We start from the raw sequence: 25,862 nt of genomic DNA on the forward strand, positions 1-25,862 counted from the left end.
TATAAGGACACCAGTCAGATTGGATTAGGACTCACCTTAATGGCCTCATTTTGACTTAATCACCCCTGTAAGGCCCTATCTCCAAATACAGCTACATTCTGAAGTTAGAGCTTAGGGGTTAGGGCTTCAACATAAGAATTTTATGGGGACACAGCTCAGCCTATAATAAACATCTAGGAATGCTGGTTGAAATATAATTTCTTAAATATATGTCCAAGCTTAGAAGAAAGATACAGAAGTTCCTGTGAGCCGGAGATAAGAAGGAGCTAAAGGCTAAGGGAATTGTTTTCCATATAAGCCATGGCAGAATGGGGTGCAAGGTGTTGTGGGGAGGGATAAAGCTTAGGTTTGAATGTCTTCACAGGGACAGAAACAAGGCATCTGACCCAAAGAGATCCCACAGAAAGTTGGAAATGGGTACTGAGACTCCCAATGAAAGATGGAAACCTTGAAGCATTTCTACTTTAAGAAAAAGGAGGACTAACTGGATTCACCACTTAGCTGGGAAAAATGCAAGATGTTTGTTTGTTTTCTGGTTTTGAATAGACTAAATAAATATTCCCATGTGCCCTTAATGAGATTGGAGCCCAAATTTATCCTGCCTAAGTAGTACTTCAAGCCCTAACCTGAAAAATTAACTTAGAAGTTGTTTCCATGTGAATGATACCCATGGGGTGAATGGAGGAAGAAAATCCCAAACTGTTTGAGAGCAACACTTCAACAATCCAGACTCTCTTAGGAATGGGAGTCAGGATTCCCTTAGGAAAAACCATGCTTGCTTAAAATGGCCTCCCAATAAAAGTTTTAAAACACACTTGGAAATTATCTACCATGAACATGAGGCAGCAGATGATTAATTTGTAAGGCTGGCTGGAGGATTAGCAACCAGAAAACTTGATAAAAATAGACAAATCATCTGAAAGAAATATTCACATAAGTATAGCTAAAATTATTAAAAAACTAAAACAAGATTTAGAAGACAAAAAAGAGTAAGATGTTACTTATAAGAATAAGAAAAATATGAAAAAACTCTTATGTAGAGAGTATTCTTCACTGAATTTAAAACATGATACGCTGGGTAAATAGCCATTTTATATAGAGCTGAAGAAATTTAATGAACTAGAAAACAGAGCTGAGAAAATTAACCAGACTGCAACACTGAGGGAAAGAAATGGATACATGGATGATAGGGTAAGAGTCATGGAGGAAAGAATGAGAAAATCCAAAATAAAGGTAATAGGATTTCTGAAAGAAATAGAATGGGGAATGCTATTCTTAGATCCAAGAAATCATGGCGGAGAATTTTCCAGATTTGATTAGCAACATGAATGTTCATAATGAAAAACCCCTTGGGTCCTGAGTAGAAAGAAAACAAACAAACAAAACCCCCAAATCTACATGTAAACATATTGTAGTGTGATTGCAAAACAAAGCAAAACATCTTAATAGCAACAAGGAGGAGGATCAATATGTTACAAAGAATAAAATCAATTAGGAGAGTCCTCAATAAAATCATTAGTGGTCAGAAAAGAGTGAAATAATACCTTCAAAATACTGATACTAATAATAGTCATTCTAGAATTCTTTATTCAGATAAATTATTTAAGTGAGAACAAAATAAAGCCATTTTCTGAAAAACAAAAACTGAGAGAACTAATCACTCAAAGACCCTCATCAAGTGGATTACATTAAAAAATGGCCCTTTAAGAAGGAATGGGATGAAAGAAGTAATGGGGAACAAAGAAATTAATAGATACATATGTAAATCTAAACAAACATTAGATGTAAAACTTAATAACAACAATGATCATTTGGGCAGAGCGTTATAACAAGATAGAACTAAGACCTATCTTCTATATAACTGATATATATAACTGATTTGTCAGTTCTATAATACCATGTTTTTCCAGAGAAGGATAGAAACATTAATACTAGACTGTTGAATTAAGTATGTGTGTCAAAATTTGAAGGATAATGACTAAAATAGAAAAAGAATGAATAATTTTCAAAGCAGTAAAAGTACAAGAGAGAAATAAACTTGATTAATACAAAAGAAAGCAGAAAATAATCAGAAAAAGTACGGCAAATAGAAGACACAAATAAGATGGTAAGAATACATCCAAATTCATTGCTACAATGAATATAAACAAATTAAGAGACGATTAAGAAACACCCCAATTAAAAATGGGTCAAAGACCTTAACAGATACCTCACTAAAGAAGATCTACAGATGGCAAATAAGCGTATTAAAAGATGCTCCACATCGTATGTCATTAGGGAGTTGCGAATTAAAACAACAGCGAGATGTCACTGCGCAGCTATTAGAATGGCCAGAATTCGAAACACTGACAATACCAACTGCTGGTGAGGAGGCAGAGCAACAGGAACTCTCATTCACTGGGGGGAAGAATGGAAAAGAGTTATAGTCACTTTGGAAGATGGTTTGGCAGTTCCTCACGAAACTGAACATACCAGCAGTAGTGCTCTTTGGTATTGACCCAAAGGAATTGAAAATTCATGTCTACACAAAAGCCTACACGTGGATGTTTATAGCAGCTTTATTCCTAATTGTCCAAACTTGGAAGCAACAATGATGTCCTTCAGGAGAATGGGTAAATAAACTGCGATACAGCCAGACAACGGAATGTTATTCAGCACTATAAAGAAATGAGCTATCAAGCCATAAAAAGACATAGCAGAATCTTAGATGCGTATTACTAACTAAAAGAAGCCAATCTGAAAAAGCGACATACCGTATGATTCCAACTGTGTGACATTCTGGAAAAGGCAAAGCTCTAGAGAAGTGAAAGGGTCAAAGGTTGCCAGGCATTAGGGAGGGAGAAAGGGATTGATGCGCAGAGTCTGTTTAGGTCAGTGGAACCAGTCTGTATAATTTTATAATGGTGGATACATGTCATTATATATTTATCTAAACCTAGAGGTGTACACACCAAAAGTGAACCCTAATGTAGACTTTATGGACATTGCATTATCACATGATGGACTTTATGTGATAATGATGTGTCAGTGTACGTTCATCAAATGTAACAAAAGGTTGATAATGTGGGAGGCTCTGGGTGTGTGAGGATAGGGAATATATGGGAAATCTGTGTAGCCTTCAATTTGCCTAAAGCTTCTTAAAATATAAAGTCTATTTTAAAATAGACTTAAAGACAATTAGGAGGCAGTTTCAAGGAGTCCTGCTTTTGCAGTCTTCACGGGAGACTCACCTGAGACATAAGGACACAGGAAAGTTGAAAGTAAAAGGATGGAAAAAATATACTAAGTAAATATTAACAAAAGAAAGTTGGTAATAATAGTTATCAGACTGTATTAAGACTGTAAGGCAAACAGCATTTCTATGACAGAAAGATAGTTACTACATAGAACAATACACGAAGAACAAGCTTGAACAGCCCTAAAGATGGCATTCACCTAACAAAATCAAAATAGCCTCAAAATATACAAATAAAAGCTGTGTGCATGTCAGTCACTAAAGCCACAATTTTAGTTGAAGAGTATTTTTAGAATAATTATATTATGTGCTAGATCATGCAGTTAAGAAATTAGTAAGGGTGTGTATGGTTTGACAAGACAATAAAAAAGCTTGATATAATGGGTATATAGAATCATGCTCCCCTCAAATTAAAGGATACTCATTCTTTTCAAGCACATATGCAATATATTTAAATATTAATCACATACTGGGTCACATAACAGGTCTCAAGAAATACCAAGGTTAATTATCAAGATTATACCTATCACTTTCCTTATTTTCAATGCAAAAAAAGAGAAATAACAAAAATTTCAGAAATAACAGAAAAAGTAATTTTTAAAAACATCATTAAAATATTAAAAAAAAATATTTCCTATGTTGAAGAAAAAGTAATGGACACTAAAAGTAGGTATCAAAACTTGTGTAAGAAAGCTAACCTGGTCAATAGAGTGGAATTCAGAGCCCTTTACGCATACATTAGAAAGGAGAAACATGGGTGCCTGGGTGGCTCGGTAGGTCAGGTGGTTAAGCGCGGACTTCAGCTCAGTTCCTGGTCTCACGGTTGGTGAGTTCAGGCCCCAGCGCCAGGCTCTGTGCTGACAGCTGAGAGCCTGGAGCCTGTTTTGGATTGTGTGTCTCCCTCTCTCTCTGCCCCTCCCTCTCCCCCACTCATGCTCTGTCTATCTCTCTCTCAAAAATAAAGAAATAAACATTAAAGAAAAGAAAATCATGGGAATTAAGAAGCTAATCATCTAATTTAAGAAGTTAGACAAATAAAGAGAAATTAAATCCAAACACAGGAAGGGAAAATGATACTGGCAGAAATTGATTAAATACACATCAGAAAATATAGAAAGACAGCAAAATAAAAATCTATTTATTCTAATAAAATAGACTATCCTCTGGAAAAACTAATCAAGGAAAAAAGAGATTACAGAAATAAATAATGCTAGAAATGAGGAGGTGTAACTATTAGTGCTGTAGAATTTTAAGAGTTCATGAATTACTTCATGCCAACACATTTGAAAAATTGAATGTTTTAGAAAAATATAACTTAACTAAAAATAACTCATTTGAAATAGAAAATCTGAAAGGTCTATAATGATTAAGCATTAAAAAAAACTTTAAAAAAGCCTATCTTAACTGACAGATAAAACATTTGGATCAGACTATGTTCCAAGCATAATGTTCTAAGTCAGTAGAGAACATATAGCCCCTATTTCGTATAAACTCCTGGAGAAAAGAAAAAAAGTTAAAATAATAAATCAAAGCCAGATAGGGCTGATGTCAAGAATGCAAGGATATTTTAAAATGAGAAAATCTATAAATGTTTTTTTACCACATTAAAAAAATTTAAAAAGGGAAAAAATTGATCAACTCACAAATGCAGAGAAAGTATTTAAAAAATTAAACACCCACTTATAATTTTTAAAAATATATACTTTTTAGCAAGCTAAAAATAGAAAGGAGAATCCGTAACCTGATAATGTATCTACCAAACAACTAATTTTAGCACTCTATTTAGCAATGAAAAGACTCTCATTAAGTTTAGAAACAAGACAAAGATGCCCACTGTCATTACTGCTCTCCAGCACTGTGTCTGAGGTCCAGCTAGAGTATTTAAAAATAATAAATAAAAACACACCTATTGGAAAGAAAGAAAGAAAACTGCTACTTTTTGTAGCAAACCAAACTATAACACACCTGAAAATAAGTCTAACAAAGAAGCATACAAACTTCATACACAAATTATAAAGCCTTATGGACATAAAAAAGACTTGAAGAGTTCAATATGTTAAGATGACAATTCTCCCCAAATTGTTCTATCAATTACTGAAATCCCAATCAAAATCTCAACACATTTTTTCTTTTTTCTATTTTTTTCTTTTAATTAGAGAGAGAGTACAAACAGGGGAGAGGGGCAGAGGAGAGAGAAGGAATGTTACGTAGATCCACGCTCAGCACGAGACACAATGCGGGGCTCCATCCCATGATCCTGGGATAATGACTTGAGCCAAAATCAAGAGTCGGATGCTCAACTGACTGAGCCACCCAGGCGCCCCTCAAGTTTCTTCACTGGATCTAATATATTCTAAAATTAATAGGAAAGAATGAAACTCCAACATTAGCCAAGGCAATTTTCACCAAGAAAGGGAAGTGTAATGGTGAGACCCATCATATCCAGATATGTAAAGACAGTGGGTGATAAATTTCCCAAGACTAGAGTTTAGTAAAAGGCAAAGCTAGGATTAAATCCTAGTTCGTATTGCTGCCAAGTCTACATTCTCGCATATCATGCTCCTCAACGACATTTAAGTCATAATTTAAAGTTATTTCTAGGATTGATAAAATGGATAATGTGCATGTAAAACAACAAGGGTAAGGAAGTTATAAGAAGGAGTAAGCTAACTAATTGGGCTGTGGACCACATTAAATCTACATTATGAATAATTATTCAGAACTATAGAATTATAAGTCTTTGCACAATAATGTATGCTTTCTATTATCTATAAAGATCCAGAGGAAGGATAAAAATACAAGAAGCATATTAAAAAGAATACATACACAAGTAATTTTTAAAGCAAGGTTGACAACTATTTATATGCATTAGAAAAATATATAAAATATATATTTGGAAGAATCTAGGTTATCTTTTTATGAGTGATAACTGAGAATTGAGTAAATATGTGAAGAAAGTATATGTCATTACATCAAACTTGTTTTATTAATGGGTAACTAGAACATGAGATCTTACTGCTTGGGACACCTGAGTTGATTTGAGTGTAAATTTTTGTTAAAATCAGCTGAAATGAGAATATGTGTATATTTAAGTTTTCCATTCATCTGGTTTCTGCCAGCTAGTTTTTTTTTTTAAAGATCTGCTGAAAATCCACAATATAATACTCTGTAGACTCTTAAAAGAAATATAATTCATGGACTCTACCTACTCTCAAATTCCTTGTATTTTAATTAGAGAGATATGGTCTAGACACAATTAAAAAGGAATTAAGGATTGAGCATTGTGAATCCGGCAATGAATTTTATGAAAGAGACAGGAAAACAAAAGTATTAGTAGGGAAAAATTTAATACATTCTGGTTTTAGTATTTGGAGTCCTGATATTAAACATATTTTTTTATTTTTATGTTACTGAAAAAACCCTCTAGGACTTCAGAGATCACATATTGTTACTGGAAAGGTCTTTTGTTCACCTTGGGAGAACAGAAGAGAATCAGGGGTCTACTTGGTAGGTAGGATTCAACTGAAAGAACCAGAGAATTCAGGGGGAAATGTCCCAATCTGTGAGCTTAATTGATAGTAAGATTTGATTATCTGTAGCCTCACATGATGGAGTTAACTGGCCACATGATTGTAGAGAAGTCGCCTGAAAGAGTTAGGATAGTGAAAACAACCAATAACTTTCTAGCACGCAGAGGTGGTGTGACAAAATTAAGGGGTGGGGGAAAGACTAGAAATGCAGAAATAATGTCATTTTTTAATCTGTGTTCCATGGCCTGGCTGATTGCCTATAATTATCCTGCTGTGAAAAGGTAAATTCTCTCCTGAGCATTAAAGGTGCCATTTGCCACAGAGGAGTGGGAGGAATTGCACTGCTAAGCGTGTTGGGTTTGGCAGAAGCCCAGTCTGAGAGATGTAACCTATTTGCTGACTGGTAGGGAAAGGAGTTTGGTAGGTGAGCATAGACAGTTTAATTTCTTTGCCTCTTTTCTTGTTTCCCTTTAGAGTCCTGAAAGAAAATGTGATTATCATAATCTTGTTTCATGTGGCATCTTAAGTTGGCTGTTGTGGAGGATGAGGAACACTGAATTGGTGCCAATAGGTGTTGGGGGTTGTTGTGTAGCCATGTGACTCTGAAAAATGTGGTTTTCTGGGCCAAGAAAAAAGAGACAAACAGAATGGATTCATTTCTTTTTTTTATTTTTTTATTTTTTTATTTTTTTTAATGTTTATTTATTTTTGAGACAGAGAGAGACAGAGCATGAGCAGGGGAGGGGCAGAGAGAGGGAGACACCGAATCTGAAGCAGGCTCCAGGCTCTGAGCTGTCAGCACAGAGCCCGACGCGGGGCTCGAACTCACGAACTGTGAGATCATGACCTGAACCGAAGTCAGACGCTTAACCGACTGAGCCACCCAGGCGCCCCACAGAATGGATTCATTTCAAACAGTGACATATATGTGCTTTCTTCTTTTTTCTTTTGCTATATGCTCTGACATATATCCAGAAGTTCCTTTCTGTTGTATGGATAAGAATTAGATATAAAAAGAAGTCCGTTTAAGAGCTCATAGGTGAGGTACTTGATATAGGTACAATCATGGTCTTTATTTTTATTTATAATTTACTTCCCACATACTTTTTGAAAAGATTTGAGCATATTGTAGCACACCACATTTGACACTAGATAATTAAAATAAAAAATAAAAGGAGATTAGCAATTAAAGGAAAGAGATAAAAGAAACTACCATATATCTCTAGCCTGGAATTATATAGCTACCAAAGGAACTTGCTAAGGAAGGTTCAAGACATAATTTTCTGACAATAATCATAATCAAAATCATAATACCTAATTCTTTGGCAAGCACTGTGCTGAGGGCTTTATGTGCATTACATCATTTAATTCTGCTCGTGGCCTATCGAGTGAGGTTGGTCTATGGTATTTTCCCTATATCACAGCTCAGGAAACTGAGGCACAATAAGATTAAGTCATTTAAATTGTCAGATAGCTAAGAAGTAGTGGAACTGGGTAATCTAATTTCTAGAATCCATGTCATTCTCTCCAGTATGACTGTTGATGTGGAATGAGTTAGCGGACAATAGGGTAGTACTCTTCAAGAAAATAAGAGGATTTTGCCCTGGATATCCAGGAGTTCAGTCTCCGAGTTTTTTCAATTGCTTCACGGTAAACATATTGAAGAATGCTATTTACCATTTTCCCCAAATTCCAACTATGTCTTGGCATCATGGATATTTGTCTGACTTGCCCTATATATGTTGTCTGTTGACAAGAAAATATCATGTCCTAGGAAACCTCGTAAATCCTCCCTAGCTCTTTGATTCCAAAGTTCCAGGAAATTATTCTAAATAATGCATGCATTGCGTAGGATATAGGACCTAATTTTTTGTGATATCCTTTTTTTAATCATGAAATCTGAGGGTTTGGAGTTATATGATTTGGCAGAGACTTGTGACTGCACAATCTTCAGCAGAACCGGGAAGGGAAGAATTCTTGCTGCTGGCATTTTCCTATAGGGAACCCCATCAGAGGGCATTTTCCCTCAAAATTATTAACCCCCAACCCCTTTCCTGCCAAACTTCCGACTTTTATATTTCTAATCTACACAGAGGGAGAAAAGGGAACTAACAGTGACATAGAGTAAGATATGTTGTCCAGCAATTAAGGGCTATGGCCTCAGTCATAGCCAGTCCAAGATGGCAGAACTTCCTCTATTGCCTGAGATTCAGATTTGGCCCCTTTTTGACTCTACTGCTCTCCCCACACAAGTGATTTTATAAGGCACAGTGTAACCTTTTGAGGTGTAATGGTTCATCATTTCATTGTGAATCATAGGAAATGATGAAATATTTGGGAGTCATATCCTTTCAAAAAAGATGAATGATTCGGGGCGCCTGGGTGGCGCAGTCAGTTAAGCGTCCGACTTCAGCCAGGTCACGATCTCGCGGTCCGTGAGTTCGAGCCCCGTGTCGGGCTCTGGGCTGATGGCTCAGAGCCTGGAGCCTGTTTCCAATTCTGTGTCTCCCTCTCTCTCTGCCCTTCCCCCGTTCATGCTGTGTCTCTCTCTGTCCCAAAAATAAATAAACGTTGAAAAAAAAATTAAAAAAAAAAAAAAAGATGAATGATTCAAGTGTCACTGTTGGAATAGCAAATGGCTCAGATAGTTTATGAGTGAATGTGTTTTCAGTTGGAATCTGGGGTGGAAGGTGTGGGGAAGGGGTATGGCAGGAAGAAGAGAGGGAATAAGAAGATATTACTTCCACTTTAGGAACTCTTGATCTAGTCTTATAAGCTAGAGGACTTGTGAGGTAATCGTAGTGTTCAACTTTGTGTTTGGCTCAGTGTCTAGGATATTGCCAGGCATATGTTAAATATTAGGTAAAGTTTACCAAAAAAATATAACCCTTATGTATTTTTTATCCTAAGCTTCTAGGTTTATAAAAGACCATAAGTGTTCTTTCTGCTGCTTGTCCCTCTGTTTCCACATAGGGCTGTACATTACCAGAATTTATTGGAATTTTCCACCCAAATACTTCTCTTTTTTTAAAAAAAATTATATATAGAGAGAAAGAGAGCATAAGCAGGGAAGAGGCAGAGGGAGAGAGAGAGAATCTCAAGTAGGCTCCACTACATGGGGCTCGATCCCTCGAACCGTGGGATCATGACCTGAGCTGAAATGAAGAGTCAGATGCTCAACCAACTTGAGCCACCCAGGCACCCCTGTACCCAAATACTTCCAATGACTCTTTGTGAACAGAAGCCCCCAAATAGGAGTGGGGAGGGGGGTTTGAGTGTTTTCCAGAGTAGCCTGTCACAAGAGAGGAAGTCTTTGAAGCCTCATGTTTCATCTTAAAAACAAAAGCAATTTTTGTCCTCTTTTTGGTGTGTGTGTGTGTGTGTGTGTGTGTGTGTGTGTGTGTGTGTGTCTGTTTGATAAAAATAATCTTATTCTCTTTAAAATATCAGCCAAAATTGGTGTTCTATAAACATATGCCATGCTTATGCATTGGCTTCTAGAACACCACGCTGCCATGTACCTACATTGCAATTTGAAAAGACCTAAGCCTTCCTGGACAAATTTTTCCCCTAATAATGAAGAAGTGGTTAAATTTGTTGTCTGATTATTTGATAGGGCTGAAGTTCAGACACTTTAATATGTCAGTTGAATTCTGAAAAACAGTGCATAGGTAATTCTAAACAGTTAGAACTGTTAGTAAGTAGTGAGATGACACAACACCTGAGTGTATTTTCTCTCCTCTAGCCCATACATCCTACTATCCACAATCTTGCTTGATCTGTTCAGCCAGTTGACATGTGCACCGGATTCAGCTCCACTGTAAGCAGGCTTCTCTGGCCACCCTGCCCTGGTGTCCATGGATTTCTCACAGAAGTCTAGGCATTGCAGGTTTGTGTAGCACATATCTGTGCCATAGCTTGACAGCTTTGTGATGGCAGCAGGGGAAAGGTCGGTAAACTCATTTGCAGCAATTAGCTGCTGGTCAGAGAGTAGTTAATACTAATGTGTTATTCTTTACAGGATGTTTTTTTTTCTTCTCTTGGGATTTCTCCAAGGCTTTCTCAGAGGCCTGATTGCCTTCCTCCTGTTGATTCTTCAGTCACCAGCTCTGTCTTCTTGCCTTGCTAGCTAGAACAAGAGGCAAGGGACTACTTTTTCACAGTCTGGATCAGACAGCACCCTGAGTCCCTTTCTTGTCATCAAGCCAAGTTCATCATCTGCTCCTATTAGTCCTAGGGTGTGAAGAAGGAAGCTGACCCAGGAATTCAGCTGGGGTTCCTGAGAAGACATGTTCCGTTAACATTCTTCATCTAACTGCAATGAGGAAGCTGTTTGTAATGCAGGAATCGACAATGGAACCATCTGTCAGGATAGTGGCCATCCTAAGGTGTAGAAATGGATATTCCTTCCTGGGGCCATTAGGCAGCCCACAGTGGGTAATAATAACAATTGTCATATGTAGAGAGCCCTACAATTTACAAAGTGCTATTTCATTGTTTTGTTTAATTATCATAATAGCCCAGTGAGCAATGTCTACAAAGGAATAATGGGCACCATTAGTGTTAACTACATATTTGAGAATGAAAGAGAGAGGTCTAGTAGACATCTACTAGATCATCCTGAAATGTCCCCACCATTGTTCTTCTCCTGCCTGTGCATACTAGTATTCTCAGTCTGATGATTAGTCCTGGAAAATGTTTTTTGTTCATATAGGATTAATTGTTATCTCTGGCACTCTGCTGCAGTGGAGTTTTAGGAGAGTTGCCTTCAAGCCCACAAACAAGTGTGAGTCTATTCCTGTCTTCCAGAGTTTGGTTTCACCTCTTACTGGGGCAGAGGTCTTAGGTGTGGGCAAAAGGACACCAACAGTTCTTGAACTTTTTCCTCCTGCCAAATCCCTTCTCACATAGAAGGACACTTCACAGAGTTAACTCAAATTCTGAAAATTAGTATGTCTATTTTAAATCCAACCAGATCTGTCTTTGGCTATGGTCCTATGCTTCACACTGTGTCCGGCCTGCCATATGCTGGGTTGTGTCACTGTTTAGCAAAAGAGATGCTGAATGGATCTTGTTGTTTGGAACATTCTACTCACTTGGCCCTGGGCACTACACTGGCTTCCCATCTGCTTCTGGGTACAGCTCTTGGATCTGATTCTAATCCTGAAAGTAGGAGATGGTCTGAGACCCACCCTCACTGGGCTGTGACTCAACCTTATGTGTGCAGAGCTTCCTTCTTTTGGGGAGAGTTTTTATTCAATTCAGTTGAACTCAACTCAAGTCATTAGGCATTTTGAGCAGCATGAGAAGAATTACGTTCTAGTTAGTAGTGGGTCAGAGTTTGGAGAATTCTATTACAACCAAAGCTATATGTCCTACATATTGTTTCTTTCCTCCAGATATCTCTTCACTTGCTCTTGGCTCCTGACTATTATGGACTTCATCAGTGGGCTTCTGTGTTCTCAAGTTCTCATTGGTTTGACCTTGAGTGGAGGTACCTTGAGTGGATGTAGGAAACTGATGTTGGGGTCTGGGGCATTTATTGCTCTAGATCCCTCTATGAGCTTGCTTTGGGTGGGTGTGTCCCTTCACTAAAGTTTCCTTCCAAGACAGCCTTCATTAGAGCCCTCTTCTACCAGTGTTTGGTAGCACTCTTCATCCTTACCCTTTGCTGCCTAGCAGTGGTAGCAAAGGCTTTGACTGTTACTAGCATTAGACACTACATTATAGTCTGTGGTTTCTCTATACCCTATTCACATGGTCCCATCATATATAAATTTTCCTTGAATTACCCTAATTGGATTGTGCCATCTGTTTTCTGTTGAGACTCTAACAGATGCACTGTGTGATTTGGGGCAAGCCCCTTCACAGAACTAGTTAACCTCAAATGTTGTGGGAGATTTAAAGCAGATAGCATCCCTTCCAGCTCAAAATTTGCTTGGCAATGTAGGGACTGAAAAATAAATCTCTTTTTTAGGAACTTCAGGTCTCATTAAAGATATAATATATATACCTCTGAAATGCAGAATAAAACTAAGCATCCAAGTGATTAGGATACATAGTAGGCACTCTAAGAATTTGGAAATGGGCAAGGTCACTGATGGTCAAAGGAAACATATGGATCTGCCAGTGAGTTCTGCTCCAACACTGAATAACCTTTTATTCGTGGATTTCCTAATCTAGATCCAAATTGGATGGTGTCTTCAAGCCTGTACCAAGCAGAAAGCCTATTTTGGAACTACTCCAGAGATCCCACACAATATTGGTTAACCTTAGACAAGGCCTTTTGGAAATGATTTACTCAGATACATCCCACAATAAAATATAAAACTTCTAGGATTTATTAAATTGAAATGTTCTTTTTAAAAAAAGCATAGAAAAATCAGATTAGGAGCTGAGAGGCTGGAATTCTAATTTTAATTGTCCTTCTTTAGCTCTGCCTTAAATGTTTTTGATCTGAAAAGAATTCTCTTTTATTTTGTTATAGGTTACTTTGGTTTTTTTCTTTGATTCCTCTCTATTAAAGACATATACACTGATATAAGAATAATATAATAATCACCATCATACCTACCATATAAATTAAAAAATGAAATACTATCAATACAATTAAAGTCCATGGTACATGCACTATATATATATATCCCATTTGGATACTACTTTTTTCTCCACCAAAAATAATTCCTACTCCCTCTCTCCACCTACCCACCCCTACTCCCTCTTTCTACCCGCCCACCCCAGCCAAGGCCAAGATGGACACATCGCTTTGCCAAATCCCTTTGTGTAGGGAAGCCTCACTTTCACTGAAGATACAGAGATATACTTTAGCCTCAAAGGATGTTAGTTTTATGTGAACACTGCTTGCTCAGGCCCAGGCCTTTCTGCTGTGCATCTGTAAAAACCCAAAGCCTTAGGGGTTTACATCCGTAAATGTCCCCATGACATCCAAGGCTTCAGGCCTGGCTTACCCTATTGGATTCTGTCTGCTCTTTGGTTTGGTTTTGAGCATTGGAATTTTCCTTATTTTCTTACTAGTTCAGTTGTACATTTTTAAAATAAGATATTTTAAAAATATATCTTCACATATTTCTCTATAGTAGAAGACTATTTAAAAAAAATTTGGTTCACCATATTCTGCACCAGGGTACAGAAGCTAGACATTCTACTGAGAATCAAAGACTACTCATACTGGAAGTTTGAGAACTCTTCTCCCATTTCATAGGCAAGATGACTATTGCCTAAGCTAATTATGAAAATAGAAAAACTTTTATAGCCATGAAGCTAATTTGGCTAATCCAAATCTGCTGTAATTCAAATACATTGACTATTAGAAATGAATAGTAGAAACTAAAATAATAGTCTCTTTAGCAGTATTCTGCTGTAGAACTTTTCACTTAACACTCCTTAAAGGCAGGGACCATCTTTTAAAAAATATTTAGTTGAGTTTATTAGAGGCAGCAATTGTCTTACTTATTTTTACATCTCTCATGGTGCTTAGTACACTTCTTTTCATATTGCAGGTGTTCAAAATGTATTTGCTAATTTGATTTGAATTGACTTTTTCAAGTTCAATGTGAAAACAAAATGGCCCTCATGTTTTCTCTTGTTTTGCTTGTCCTGACACTGACATTGAGCCAGTTCACAGCAATCCCTTCTGTAGGTTCTAGAGAATTTGTGACTGTCCTGGTTTAATATTGGGCTCATTCAGTCGCAAAGTATTTGCTTGGCTTGTACAAAAATAAATAACTTTTAACTAGGGAGTTGTGTTTTAATTATTTGCAATCCTGTGTGGCTGAGTGTTAACTCCCAAGTTAAACATCTAACAAGTATAATACAATAAACGGCAGAGTTTGTTATGATTACGTTTGTTTTGTTTTCATCTCAGCCTGGGATCATTAGAAATGACTGATTGGCGTGGGAGATCATTCCATCTATCATTATGTCTTTTTCTCCCCGAAGAGACCAAAAGTGAGTAAGAACATAGAGTGCACATTTCACCACAATTTAAACCCAATCTGAACACTCCCTACTTGAAGACAGCACAAATAGTCTGGTACAATAACAAGGATTTCCAAAAAAGAAAAAAAAAAAAAAAAAGGAATTTCCTTAAGAAGTAAAACAATCAATTGAGGTCTCTGTGCCTGGTTCTGTGTGTTCTACACAGTGCATGTCCAAGTCCAGAATCTTTGAGCTAAAGCCTGGAGTCGCTAGACATCAGAAGTAAAGACTAGCAAAAAAGAATATAAATGAGGAAACAGAGATGTGAGGCATCCAGGCTGAAACAAGAAATGTGTGCCCCGCGGGGAGCGGACTGAGGAAGGTGTGAGATTGGACGCAGGAACGGGGAGGGGGGGGGGGCGGGGCAGAGGAGCTGGGATTTTCCCCAGTCACAGCTCCCATGACTGCCGCAGCCTGCTTTGGGTGTCCTTTACTTCTCTTAAGGTAGTGATCCGGGGCGCCTGGGTGGCTCAGTCGGTTGAGCGTCCGACTTCAACTCAGGTCACGATCTCGCGGTCCATGAGTTCGAGCCCCGCGTGGGGCTCTGGGCTGATGGCTCAGAGCCTGGAGCCTGCTTCCAATTCTGTGTCTCCCTCTCTCTCTGCCCCTCCCCCGTTCATGCTCTGTCTCTCTCTGTCTCAAAAATAAATAAAAACGTTAAAAAAATAAATTAAGGTAGTGACCCAACTCTGAAAGGAGATAGGAAGAATAAAGTAGGGGAGGAAGAAAGAGCATGTTAAGTCACCAAAAAAATGAGACCACTTATTGTAAAAACAAAAATAATAGGAGGAGATTCCCTTCAGTATAATTTATATGAGAGGAAGTTCAGAAATGTATGCTAATAGAGGGATTATTCTTTTAAATGTTTTTATTTATTTTTGAGACAGAGAGAGCATGTGAGCAAGGGAAGGGCAGAGAGAGGGGGGAGATAGGATCCAAAGTGGGCTCTGGGCTACAGCAGTGAGACTGATACAGGGCTCTAGGGCTCAAACCCATGAACAGTGAGTTCATGACCTAAGCCAAAGTCTGACGCTCAACCAACTGAGCCACCGAGGCGCCCTGCTAACAGAGGGATTATACATGTTAGCATATGCAATATAATGAAATCATCTAAACAGTGTTTGAAGACTATGTCATAATGATGAGAAAAGACTATGGAAAAACCTTGATGATATAACCTAATGCGTTTGGTCTGCACTGATCAAACTGTGTAAACTATGAATGCGTATGGATCCATACTAAAAAAACATATGGGTAAATGGAAGGTTTTCTCCAGGGTGGCTCTATCAGGTAAGAAAACTACATATCTTCTCCATTTTTAAACTAACCCTTAATGTTGTCATATTTGCTTTGTAGCCAATAAAAACACCATATATGTGCTGGAGTATGGAAAAGGAAATGGGGTGAAGTGGTTTGGGAATATTTGTATTGTGTGCAATACGTATGTGTGTGCGTTCTTGGACTTAGGAGATCAAATATCATATAGCAGTAAGGTGATGCTATTCAGAATCTTCTTGGGTTTAACGTTGCTACCCGTATTCTAGTTTTTAGCAACCGGTCTGCATGCGTGCACCAGATCTACCAGACACAGCTTATTATCCTAGCTTGGTAGTGTGTTTGGAAAGCAGGAGGAGGTATGCAGTTCTCTACATACCCAGATTTCAAATCCGAAGGCTGGAGGAAGGGAAGGGGAGATTGGTAGAAGGACCAAAGGAATAAATAATCCCCATGCCTCAAACACTTCTTTGATAAGAAAAGATCCAGCTGTTGGCTAAAAGTGGTGTTTTGTGAAGGCATCATAGAATCAAAGGCTTAAATATCAAGGAGATGTTCTCTCTGTAGCACAAACATGATTAAGGGCAATGTTGTTTTATTTCAGATTTTTATTATTCATAAAAGGGAAACCAATAGTGCCAGACATGCAAGAACAAAGCTAAATAAGCTTCAGAGGCCTTCTGGCTCTCAAATCTAAGAGAATATAATAACTGGACTGTTTATTTGCCATGTTTCATATTTGTTTTCTTCTTAGAGGTAAAACACAATAGAGATTCATTTCATTCAGAATAGTTGGTTTCAATGATAGGGTTTCGGTCTTATGTAATCTGTCCCCTCCCTTTCCCCAGGTCATTCATTACGTCTGCCCACGTAACCAGACCTCCTCCTGTGCCTACAGACATAGAGGGCTGCCCCGAGCTTTGGGATCTGTCAGTATAGGGCAGTTCTAGTGGAGAAACCAGTGGATCAGGTGGCGTTAGGAACACATCAGCATCTTAAACAACTAGCTCCTAAAGAGGAGTGGGGAATGCCAGGCTGCGTGTCTGGTGACCACATCTCCCTTCCCAACTTCTTTGCCCTTTCGATGCCTGTTAGCAGAGTCTGACTGAATTTCCTTAGTTCCTGCTTCAGTGGCTGCTCAGATTTGGGTACCTGTCCCAAGTATAAAACTCCTGGGGGAAGAGGTGGTCATGGAGTAAGCTTTCCTACTCTCGAGCCCCTACAGGCGATCTGGGTTGAAGGGAAGCTAAGGGTCATGGCTCTGGATATCAGGAGAAACACTTACACTTGTAAGAATCTGGAATGGCATGTGTGTAAGGAGCAGAGCCTTCCTGTGATGGCAGGCTTTGGCATTGCTGCATCCAGTGCGGGAAAGGACACCCGTGGTCCAGGGAATCAAAAAGAGAGAGGACTTTAAGACACAGTTTTCTCTCCACTGCACCCCTAGATGTAGTGGCAATATTTTCACTGAGTGGTTCTACGAATTTATGACAGCCAGAGTGTTCATAACCTTTTGGTGCAGTTCTCATTCATTCATTTATTCAGTCTATGCTTGGTGAGAATCTACACTGTGTGCTAGGTAGTTTGTGCTCAGAATTAATGTGGAAATAATAGTTAATATTGATAATCAAAGCTAGTACCTACTGAGTATTTTCTATAATCAATGTTTAGTGCTTATCATTTACTTAAACTTTATAGGTAGATAACATTATCAATCCCATTTGCAGATTAGGATATTGAGGTTTAGAGAGATGGAAAGATATTATTTCATACAACAGATATTTATTGAATATCTTTTATGTGCCCATGGCCATGCCTTTTAATGGGTATATAGTAGTGAAAAAGACAGATTAGAATCTCATTCTCGTGGAATTAAATTCTAGTGAGGGGAGATAGACAGGAAGCAAACAAGCAATTAAATGAAGTGCGACTTGAAGCTAGTGATAAATACTGTGAAGAAAATAAAAGGTGATCATGTGACAGAGACTGACAGGCAGTAGGGAAGGGTTGGATGAGTTACACTCACTTTACATGCAGGAGGTTTACTTAAAAAGATGGCAGTTGAGCTGAGACTTAAACAAAAAGTTGCCAGCCCTGAAAACAACTAGGGGCAGAGCATTGCAAGCAGTGAGAATAGAGAGAACAAGGGCTAGGCTGGAATGAACTTAGTGTATTCAATAAGCAGAAAGAATCCTGGTGTAGCTGGAGTCCAGCCAGCAGAGGGAGAGGGACCCATCTTGAGTGGCCATGAGATCCGGGGCTACATACTACCAAAGGCTCCTGGGAGTCCAATCTCCTTCGACTTCATGGTGCATCTTTGGGGCCAGTGAATGTGGAAAGAACCACACAGTCTGCTCTGCAAAACAGGTTTTCTTGTTGCATCTTAAATCATGTCTCTCTCAGGTCCAGAATGTCTGGTCCTTCTTGAGCTGTCCAGGCCCTTTAGAAGTCAAGGCAGAGCAGATCACCAAAAGGAGCATGATTTCTGGTTCTCTCCCAGATTATTTGCCAACAGATAAGTCCCTTCTGAGTTTCCCTCCAGGCTCTGCTAAAATAACCAAGGCCAAAATTATTGACAAACTATGCCATTTTTCTTCCGAATCTTTGCCACATTTCTTTCATGGACACCATCTCCCATCTTTCTTATGTAGTCATCCTTGATTCATCCTTTTCCCTGAATCATGGCATCTGGCAGAGTGGCCATGATGAATCTGGAAATACAGACATTTGAAGAAATTGCAGCTTGGTGGCCTCAAGGATAAGAGCAACGAGGCTTACCTGTGCTCTGATTTGCTCCTGCCTTTTCTTATGGCTGGGACTTGTGTTTGGTTATTACTTGAGATGTGCAGATTGATTGGCAGTGTTCATATGAGTAGTAATGAGCAAATGACTTCAGAAAATTTATCAAAAACATATTTTATTATAAAAATTACCAATATGAATATTTTATTGATAAATAAAAAGATCAGATAAGATTTTCTTCCTTATGACACAGCAAAGTATTCAATCAATAATCCAAAACACAAGCATTATAACATCTTCCCAAACTGCACACAAGCAAAAGCGTATGCATCAGTGTGTGTGTGTGTGTGTGTGTGTGTGTGTGTGTGTGTGTGCATGTGCAGATAAAGGAACTGAGGAATAGGGATGCACAGAACAATGGGGAGAGAAGGCAGTATAACAGTAGTTGTAGAGAAGATGAGGCCAGTATTATCTTAGTACCTTGCTATTCAAAGTGTGGTCCTTGAAACAACATTGATAATACCTGGGAGCTTGTTAGAAATGCAGAATCTCGGGGCCGCCTGGGTGGCTCAGTCGGCTAAGCGTCTGACTCTTGATTTTGGCTCAGGTCATGATCTCACTGTTTGTGGGTTCAAGTCCTGCATTGGGCTCTGCACAGATAGTGCGGAGCCTGCTTAGGATTCTCTCTTTCTCCCTCTCTTTCCGCCCCTCACTTGCTCTCTCTCTCTCTCTCTCCCTCAAAAATAAATAAATAAACATCAAAAAAAAAAAAAAAAAAAAAAAAAAGAAATGCAGAAGCTCATGCTCATGCCCCTTCCCAGACCAACATAATCAGATTTTAACAAGATACTTGAGTGATCCCTATGCATATTAACATTGAAAAAGTTTTATGTGTTTGGGGTTTTGTTCTCACCCTTTCACATTGATTAGTAATTATTCTGAAAGATCCTGTTGAGCTCAGGACTGAATTACTCTTTTATCAAAAGGTATCGTATGTAGCTTATCATAGCATCTTTCATACTTTATGATAATGGTGGCTTTTCTTGCTTATTTCTCCCCACTATGATCTGAACTCCACAAGGACAGATGAGTCTTGCATCTGTTTTATTTCCATATCCTTGACCCAATGCATGGCATATAATAGATACTCAATAAATGTCGACCAAATGCTTGGCCTGATAGAGCAGAAGATAAAGCATAAGAAACAGAGGGAACCCACCTTCCTTTTTTTGACTTAGTAAATGCTAATTATTTTAATCTCTCCAGCCCTCCACCTCACCTCTTCACAGCCATGCATAGAACTTTCATACTGCCTTGCACAGAATAGGTGTTTGATTTATTTAATACATTAAAGAAGAGCTAGACAAATCTTGGCCTCATAACATTCATGCCACACAGAGGCTTCTGGAGTGGTGATGAAGACAACGAATAAAATGTGCCTGTCCACATGGGTTTAATTTTATCCTAAAAGGGCTACTGGTTACCTTGAGAACTTGTTAGAACAGTTGAAAGAAATGTTGAAGTAAAAATCAAGAGATTAGTAGAAATAAGTGCCAAAGCCACATATTCTGTTGGGTTTTAAATAAACTCAAAAGCAAGGCCTCATGTGTGACAGTTTTTAGTTGCAGTACGTATTTAGACAGCTTCAAAATAGAATGGCACAATAAGTGTATGAGAGATGTGTTATAGGTGTGGGAAAATGTGTATATTACAGATGAAGCAGGGAAATTCAGAGTGTTTGGTTTCTACCTCTGGAAATCGCTCTGCCTGTATGGTTTCCCCTAGGGTAGGCTTTCTCAGTCTTGTTATTACGGGCATTTTGGGCTGGTTGATTCTTTGTGGTGAGGGCAGTTGGTGGATGTAGTTGTAGGATGGATAGCAGCATTCCTGGTCTTCTACCCATTAGATGCCAGTAGCGGTCCCCTTCAGCTGTAACAATGCAAAGTATTTCCACATGATGTCAAATATCTCCTGGGTCAAAATCACCACTGGCTAAGTACCAGGGATGCTTAAAAAAGCAGATGGGTCTATTGCCCTTTTGAATTACCTGACAAATACTGCTGATCTACTGATTTTTTTCTTAAGACTTTATATTTACGATATAGATTCTTCCTGGTCTCAGGACCTTCCCTTTCTGGAAACTGCCCTCACTGATGCTGTGTTGCTCGGCTTAGAAGGTCATAATGCTGCCAGTGTTGGCTTAGCAGCACAATATACGTAGCAAAACCTCCACTCACGATTCCATTTGACTCTGCTGAGAAGAAGGGCCGAGATAGATGCCGTGGAAAGAGAGAACGCATTGCTGAGCTGGCTTAGACAGTAATTTCAAACTTCTCTATTTCTTGGGGTCTCTTTTAATTATTTTCTCTGGAATCCCTATTGATAGTCCTTAAAAAGAAATTCCTATAAAAGAAGGTTCAACAGTTTCACCAAGGGTGGCAATTAGAACAAGCCGCTTTTTCTGCCCCTTGCCTGGAACACCACTGCTCTTAAACTATTCACTGTCGGCTCATCTATTGGTTTAAGGAAACAGCCCAGTAATTCTAAAGATATTGTGATGAATATTGAGCTTCTGTACTCCTGGGAAGCATCAATGTAATAGGGCTTCTCAAATTTGGCATCTGGGATCCTGGATCAAAAGACTTAAGTAAGGAAACCAGCCTCTTTTACTTCAGCTTACTGTCTCTGAGGTATGCTGGGGAAGAAGGCGTTACACAGTATGAAAGATACAGATTTAGCCAAAGAGAAATCACAGCACGACTATTTTGATTATTCCTTTACAAAAAGATTCATCTCAGAGTTCTGCAAGATATGTCAGGTTTATTACTTGAAAATGTTTTTTCTATACATTTATTATGTCAAGTAAAATATATGCATTACAGGTGTGTAGTTTTTAATTATCCATTCAATCCTAAAGTGTTCTGGTTTCTGATACATATTGTACATTATCTCTGATGATGCAAAATCTCTTGTATTGTGCACAAAGACCTGATCATGTGCTGGAGGGCTGAGGCAAGATTGTGTGCCAGGAGTAAGGAGTGATCCCTATTCTTCAAGGTTTGGTCTTTGTCTCTGAAACAAATCCCAATAACTCATCAGTTTAATTAATGGGGCAAACAAAAATTAGTGAGATTAATGATACGTTGTCAAGTAAGAACCAACTAATTAATTTTAAAGTTTTTTTTTTCTGTCAGATTGAGCATCAACAATGGAGAGGACTGATTGACTTCCAAACCAAGTAAAAGTGACTTAAGAATTAATATTATTTCCATAATCTGTGCATTTTCTCTCCTCCATTACAGTTAGAAGCCAAGAGTGGATTTTATTTAAGTACTACCAGTGATGGGGCAGTACAGATCCACCTGCAGAGAGGATCATGTGCTGATGTTAGAGTTCCATATACCATCAGTCAGGTTTGCAGCCTCTCAAAGCCAGAGTCCACACAAAGGGTTGTGTTTAGTGATTTAGTACAAGGTTACAGTGGATGGAGCTGTCTAATTAGTACTCTGGAGACAGCATTGAAGGGTATTAAAGGAATACCGACGGGTGGACAGACTCAGCAGATAACCAGGTTTAGTTACCATTCTAGTATATAATGATGGGATTTCAGTCTCCCAGGGGTGGCAGGGGCTTATAAGAACAAATAATTCCCCCAGAAGAGTTGGGTACTAGATATGTTACCGAGTCAAAATTTCTGTTAATGAAAAATGGGGCAGAAAGCAAAAGGGACTTGTTGATGAATGCCAGGGTATTTAGCTGGAAATCAATTATATCTTCTCTCTAAGGTTAAATCCATTCTAGAGGCCAAGACAGGGTAAAACCTTTGAGAAGGGTAGAATGGTGGCAACTGGGATGAAGGAAATAGTACCTGAAAGCGATTTCAGTGGTCCCAACAGGAAACCAGGCCCCTGGCAGTGGAACAGAAAAGAAGAGGGCATATCTGAGAGAGGATTTGAAGGTCAATACAATGGGACTTTAAGACCAATTGAATGTGGGGTTTGAGAAGCAGGTAAGAATTGAAGATGAAGCCAAGAATGAGATAGAAGAATCATAAGGTAATCAAGTATGTTAGGCGGCACATGAAAAGGAGGATTTTGGAAGAGGAAGATGCTAAGGTTCACCTGGGACATTTTAAGTGTAAGGTTCCCACAGACTGATGAAATTTAGTTGCCTGGTAGGCAGACAGGGGGTCTGGAATGCAGGTCAGATTAGATGGTGTTAATTCATGGTGCATCTGTTAAAGGCATGAGGCCAATGAGGTAGAGGAGATCAAGCAAGGAAAAAGAATGGAGCCACTTGAAGTCTCGAATAGAGCTCTGAATAACACCCTCATTTAGGAGCTGGAAGAACAAGAAGAGGTCGTGAAGCAGACTGAGAAACAGCAATCACAGAGAGTGTAGAAAGACTAGTAAAGAGCTATGTCCCAAAAGCCAAAGGAGGAAAATATTTCAAAGAGGGAGCATAGCAGTATCAAATGTTCCAGAAAGGCTGAGAAGGATTCATTCATTTGCTTAATCAACAACATGAGCTAAATGCCTGCCACGTTCTGTGTGAGGGCTTAGGAATGAGATCACAGAAGTGGCTCGTGGGTTTTCTTTAGTGGTCATCAGTGATATTTCACAGAAGATGGATATGAGTTGCAATAGTGACGGTCTGACTACAGTGGATGAAAGATGGAACCAAAGTCAGGGAAAGAGAACCGGGCTGTGTAGACTAATTTCCTGAGAAATTCGAGAGGAAGTGGTAAAGAAAAATTGCCTAATCTGTAACAAATGATTATTAGAAGTAATTATTTCACCTTTGCAGCATATCCTGTATAAATTTTGTTTGGACCCATTGGCCTAAAATAGGTCTATATTAATAAAACCAGGTGCAGTAGTGGACGTGGACTTATAAGGCATGGGTTTTTTGGTTTTGTTTTTTTTTTTAGGAAGCTTGCAATCTGCTTATAGTGTGTGCATGTATATATGTATATAGGAAGGAAGGTTTGTGGGTGGAGAGTCAGAAATAAAGAGAAAATATTTAATGAACATGACGAGTGTTAGTAACAACATCTAATAACAATTACTAGTTGATGAAGGGGTGGGTGCAGACCAGAGGGACTGTGCATTCAGGAGACAGGAAGACCACCATGAATGGAAATAATTCTTCGCTGTACAGAAGGGAATACTTGTGGGTCATAAAAGAAGACTAGGATTAGGAATTTCATAAAAGGAAGACAAGAGGGTAAACTTCACACCATCTCTTCCAATGGAAAGTGGAGATTGTGCCACCTGCTCATCCCTACCCTAGAATGACGACTCAGAAACGAAATCTACCCTTTCAGTTCCTCACCCAGCAGTCTTCTTTTGGTTCCCAGGTAAAAGGTACATATGCTTCCCCATTCCTGTGGTGTTGGTCCTATTATCATAAAAGGTATCAAGGTATCAAATATGCAGGAAGCCTGTTACCAGACAGCAGGAGTCTTGAAAACCTCAGCCCTGTGCCAAACAACAGGAATAAAATAGGGAGAGGGAAGCCTGGTATGCCATACATAAACTTGCAAGCTCAGTGCTCTGCAGAGCAAGGAGAGGAGCAGTTGTCATTTTGATGGAGTCAGAGCCTGAATTCTAAGGTCAGGCTATAGATATTGGAATTGTACACTCATGGGCACGTCAAAACTTAGCCTACTGGGCCTTTTGTTCTGAAGGTTCACAGATGAAATTGACTTGATACATTCTCTTTGACGTTTATTAACCCCATGATTTTGTAGAATTTGAAATGGAACTGTGGCCAAATCAAGAGACCAATAGAAGTTCATCCCAAAGAACTTGTATAGATAATACTGGAAAGATACTGAATGAAAGAAGGTTACTATTTATTGTAAGTACATGGCAGGATGTCACTATTCAGTTGCTGTTCAAAGCCACAAGACACGGGGTACATTTGATCGTTCAATATTTGCTAAAACCTTAGACAAATGGTGGATAAGAATCTTGTTTTCAAAAAAGTATTTACAAACCTAAATCCTACAATTTAAATCATCTCCCATGTGAGTTTGCACTGCCATCCCGATGTGTATTCACCTAGGTAGTGTTTCTTAAGTCACAAGTGAATCTGTTTTGTGACTAGGTATACCACCGCAAGAGAACAACAGTAATTTAAGTTTTATTGTCCTTTTATGGGACTTTTGCAAACATGGTTTCATTTGTTCTTTGTAAGAACCCTGTGAAGTAAGTGTGGAGAATGTTTTAATTGAGCAAACTGGTAAACCCAAAGCCAGAATGGTAAACAATCTGATGATCCTCCAGTGTTAACTTGTGAGTTAGCGATTGAGCTTGAATTTGAAACTAGTCACCCAACCCCCACTTTAGTGCTGCTTTCGTTACCTGATTTACTTTAATCTGAAGACCAGACTGCAAATCAAAGTGTTGGCCAAGGCTGTAGTCTCATCACCTGAGGCCGAGTCTCCTCTTGCAAGCTTGCTGCTTGTTGGCAGAATCTAGTTCCTTGAGTTGTGGGACTGTGGTCCTCAAGCTCCTAGAGGCTGCCCACTATGTAAGGGGTTGGGAGGAAAACTTTTCCTCTCCCAGTTTGGGTCCTGTGATTGGCAGTCTGTAAAGTAATTGATGATAGATTAATAGGAGAGAAGACAAGGTTTATCTATGTGTCCACAGTGTACATGTGGGATCACTCAGTGATGAGTAACTTACTGAATAACCGGAAAGGAAAGGCTTGTATATTAAAGTTAGTCAAAGGGAGGCAGGTAGGGCTTCAGTGAGAGGGTATGGAAGGTTATATTGTTTTTTTTTTTATTCTAATGACCAGCTGAATTTACACAGTCTTCCCAGTCAAGAAAGTCCCTGGGAGAGAGGTCAATGGCAGCTGTATTTTCAGAAGCCTGCTTAAGTTTAAAAAAAATTTTTTTTTCAACGTTTATTTATTTTTGGGACAGAGAGAGACAGAGCATGAATGGGGGAGGGGCAGAGAGAGAGGGAGACACAGAATCGGAAACAGGCTCCAGGCTCTGAGCCATCAGCCCAGAGCCTGACGCGGGGCTCGAACTCACGGACCGCGAGATCGTGACCTGGCTGAAGTCGGAC

At 38.9% G+C, this 25,862-nt stretch overlaps 1 protein-coding gene across 3 annotated transcripts in view; it reads left to right on the top strand.

The window, feature by feature from the left end:
* The window catches only part of PLCXD3 (phosphatidylinositol specific phospholipase C X domain containing 3), a 168,133-nt gene that overhangs the window by 83,240 nt on the left and 59,031 nt on the right, over positions 1-25,862 (top strand). Inside the window, exon 1 of one of the 3 annotated variants that reach the window (XM_045439322.1) lies at positions 14,625-14,733. The exons of the other annotated variants lie outside the window; for them this stretch is intronic. Coding sequence (XP_045295278.1) covers positions 14,667-14,733 — 67 coding nt within the window. The 5' untranslated portion in view covers positions 14,625-14,666. Of the gene's footprint in view, positions 1-14,624; positions 14,734-25,862 lie in introns of those variants that run through there. 3 annotated transcript variants of the gene reach the window in all.

Source organism: Leopardus geoffroyi, chromosome A1 (genome assembly GCF_018350155.1).
Source record: "Leopardus geoffroyi isolate Oge1 chromosome A1, O.geoffroyi_Oge1_pat1.0, whole genome shotgun sequence".
NCBI lineage: Eukaryota > Metazoa > Chordata > Mammalia > Carnivora > Felidae > Leopardus > Leopardus geoffroyi.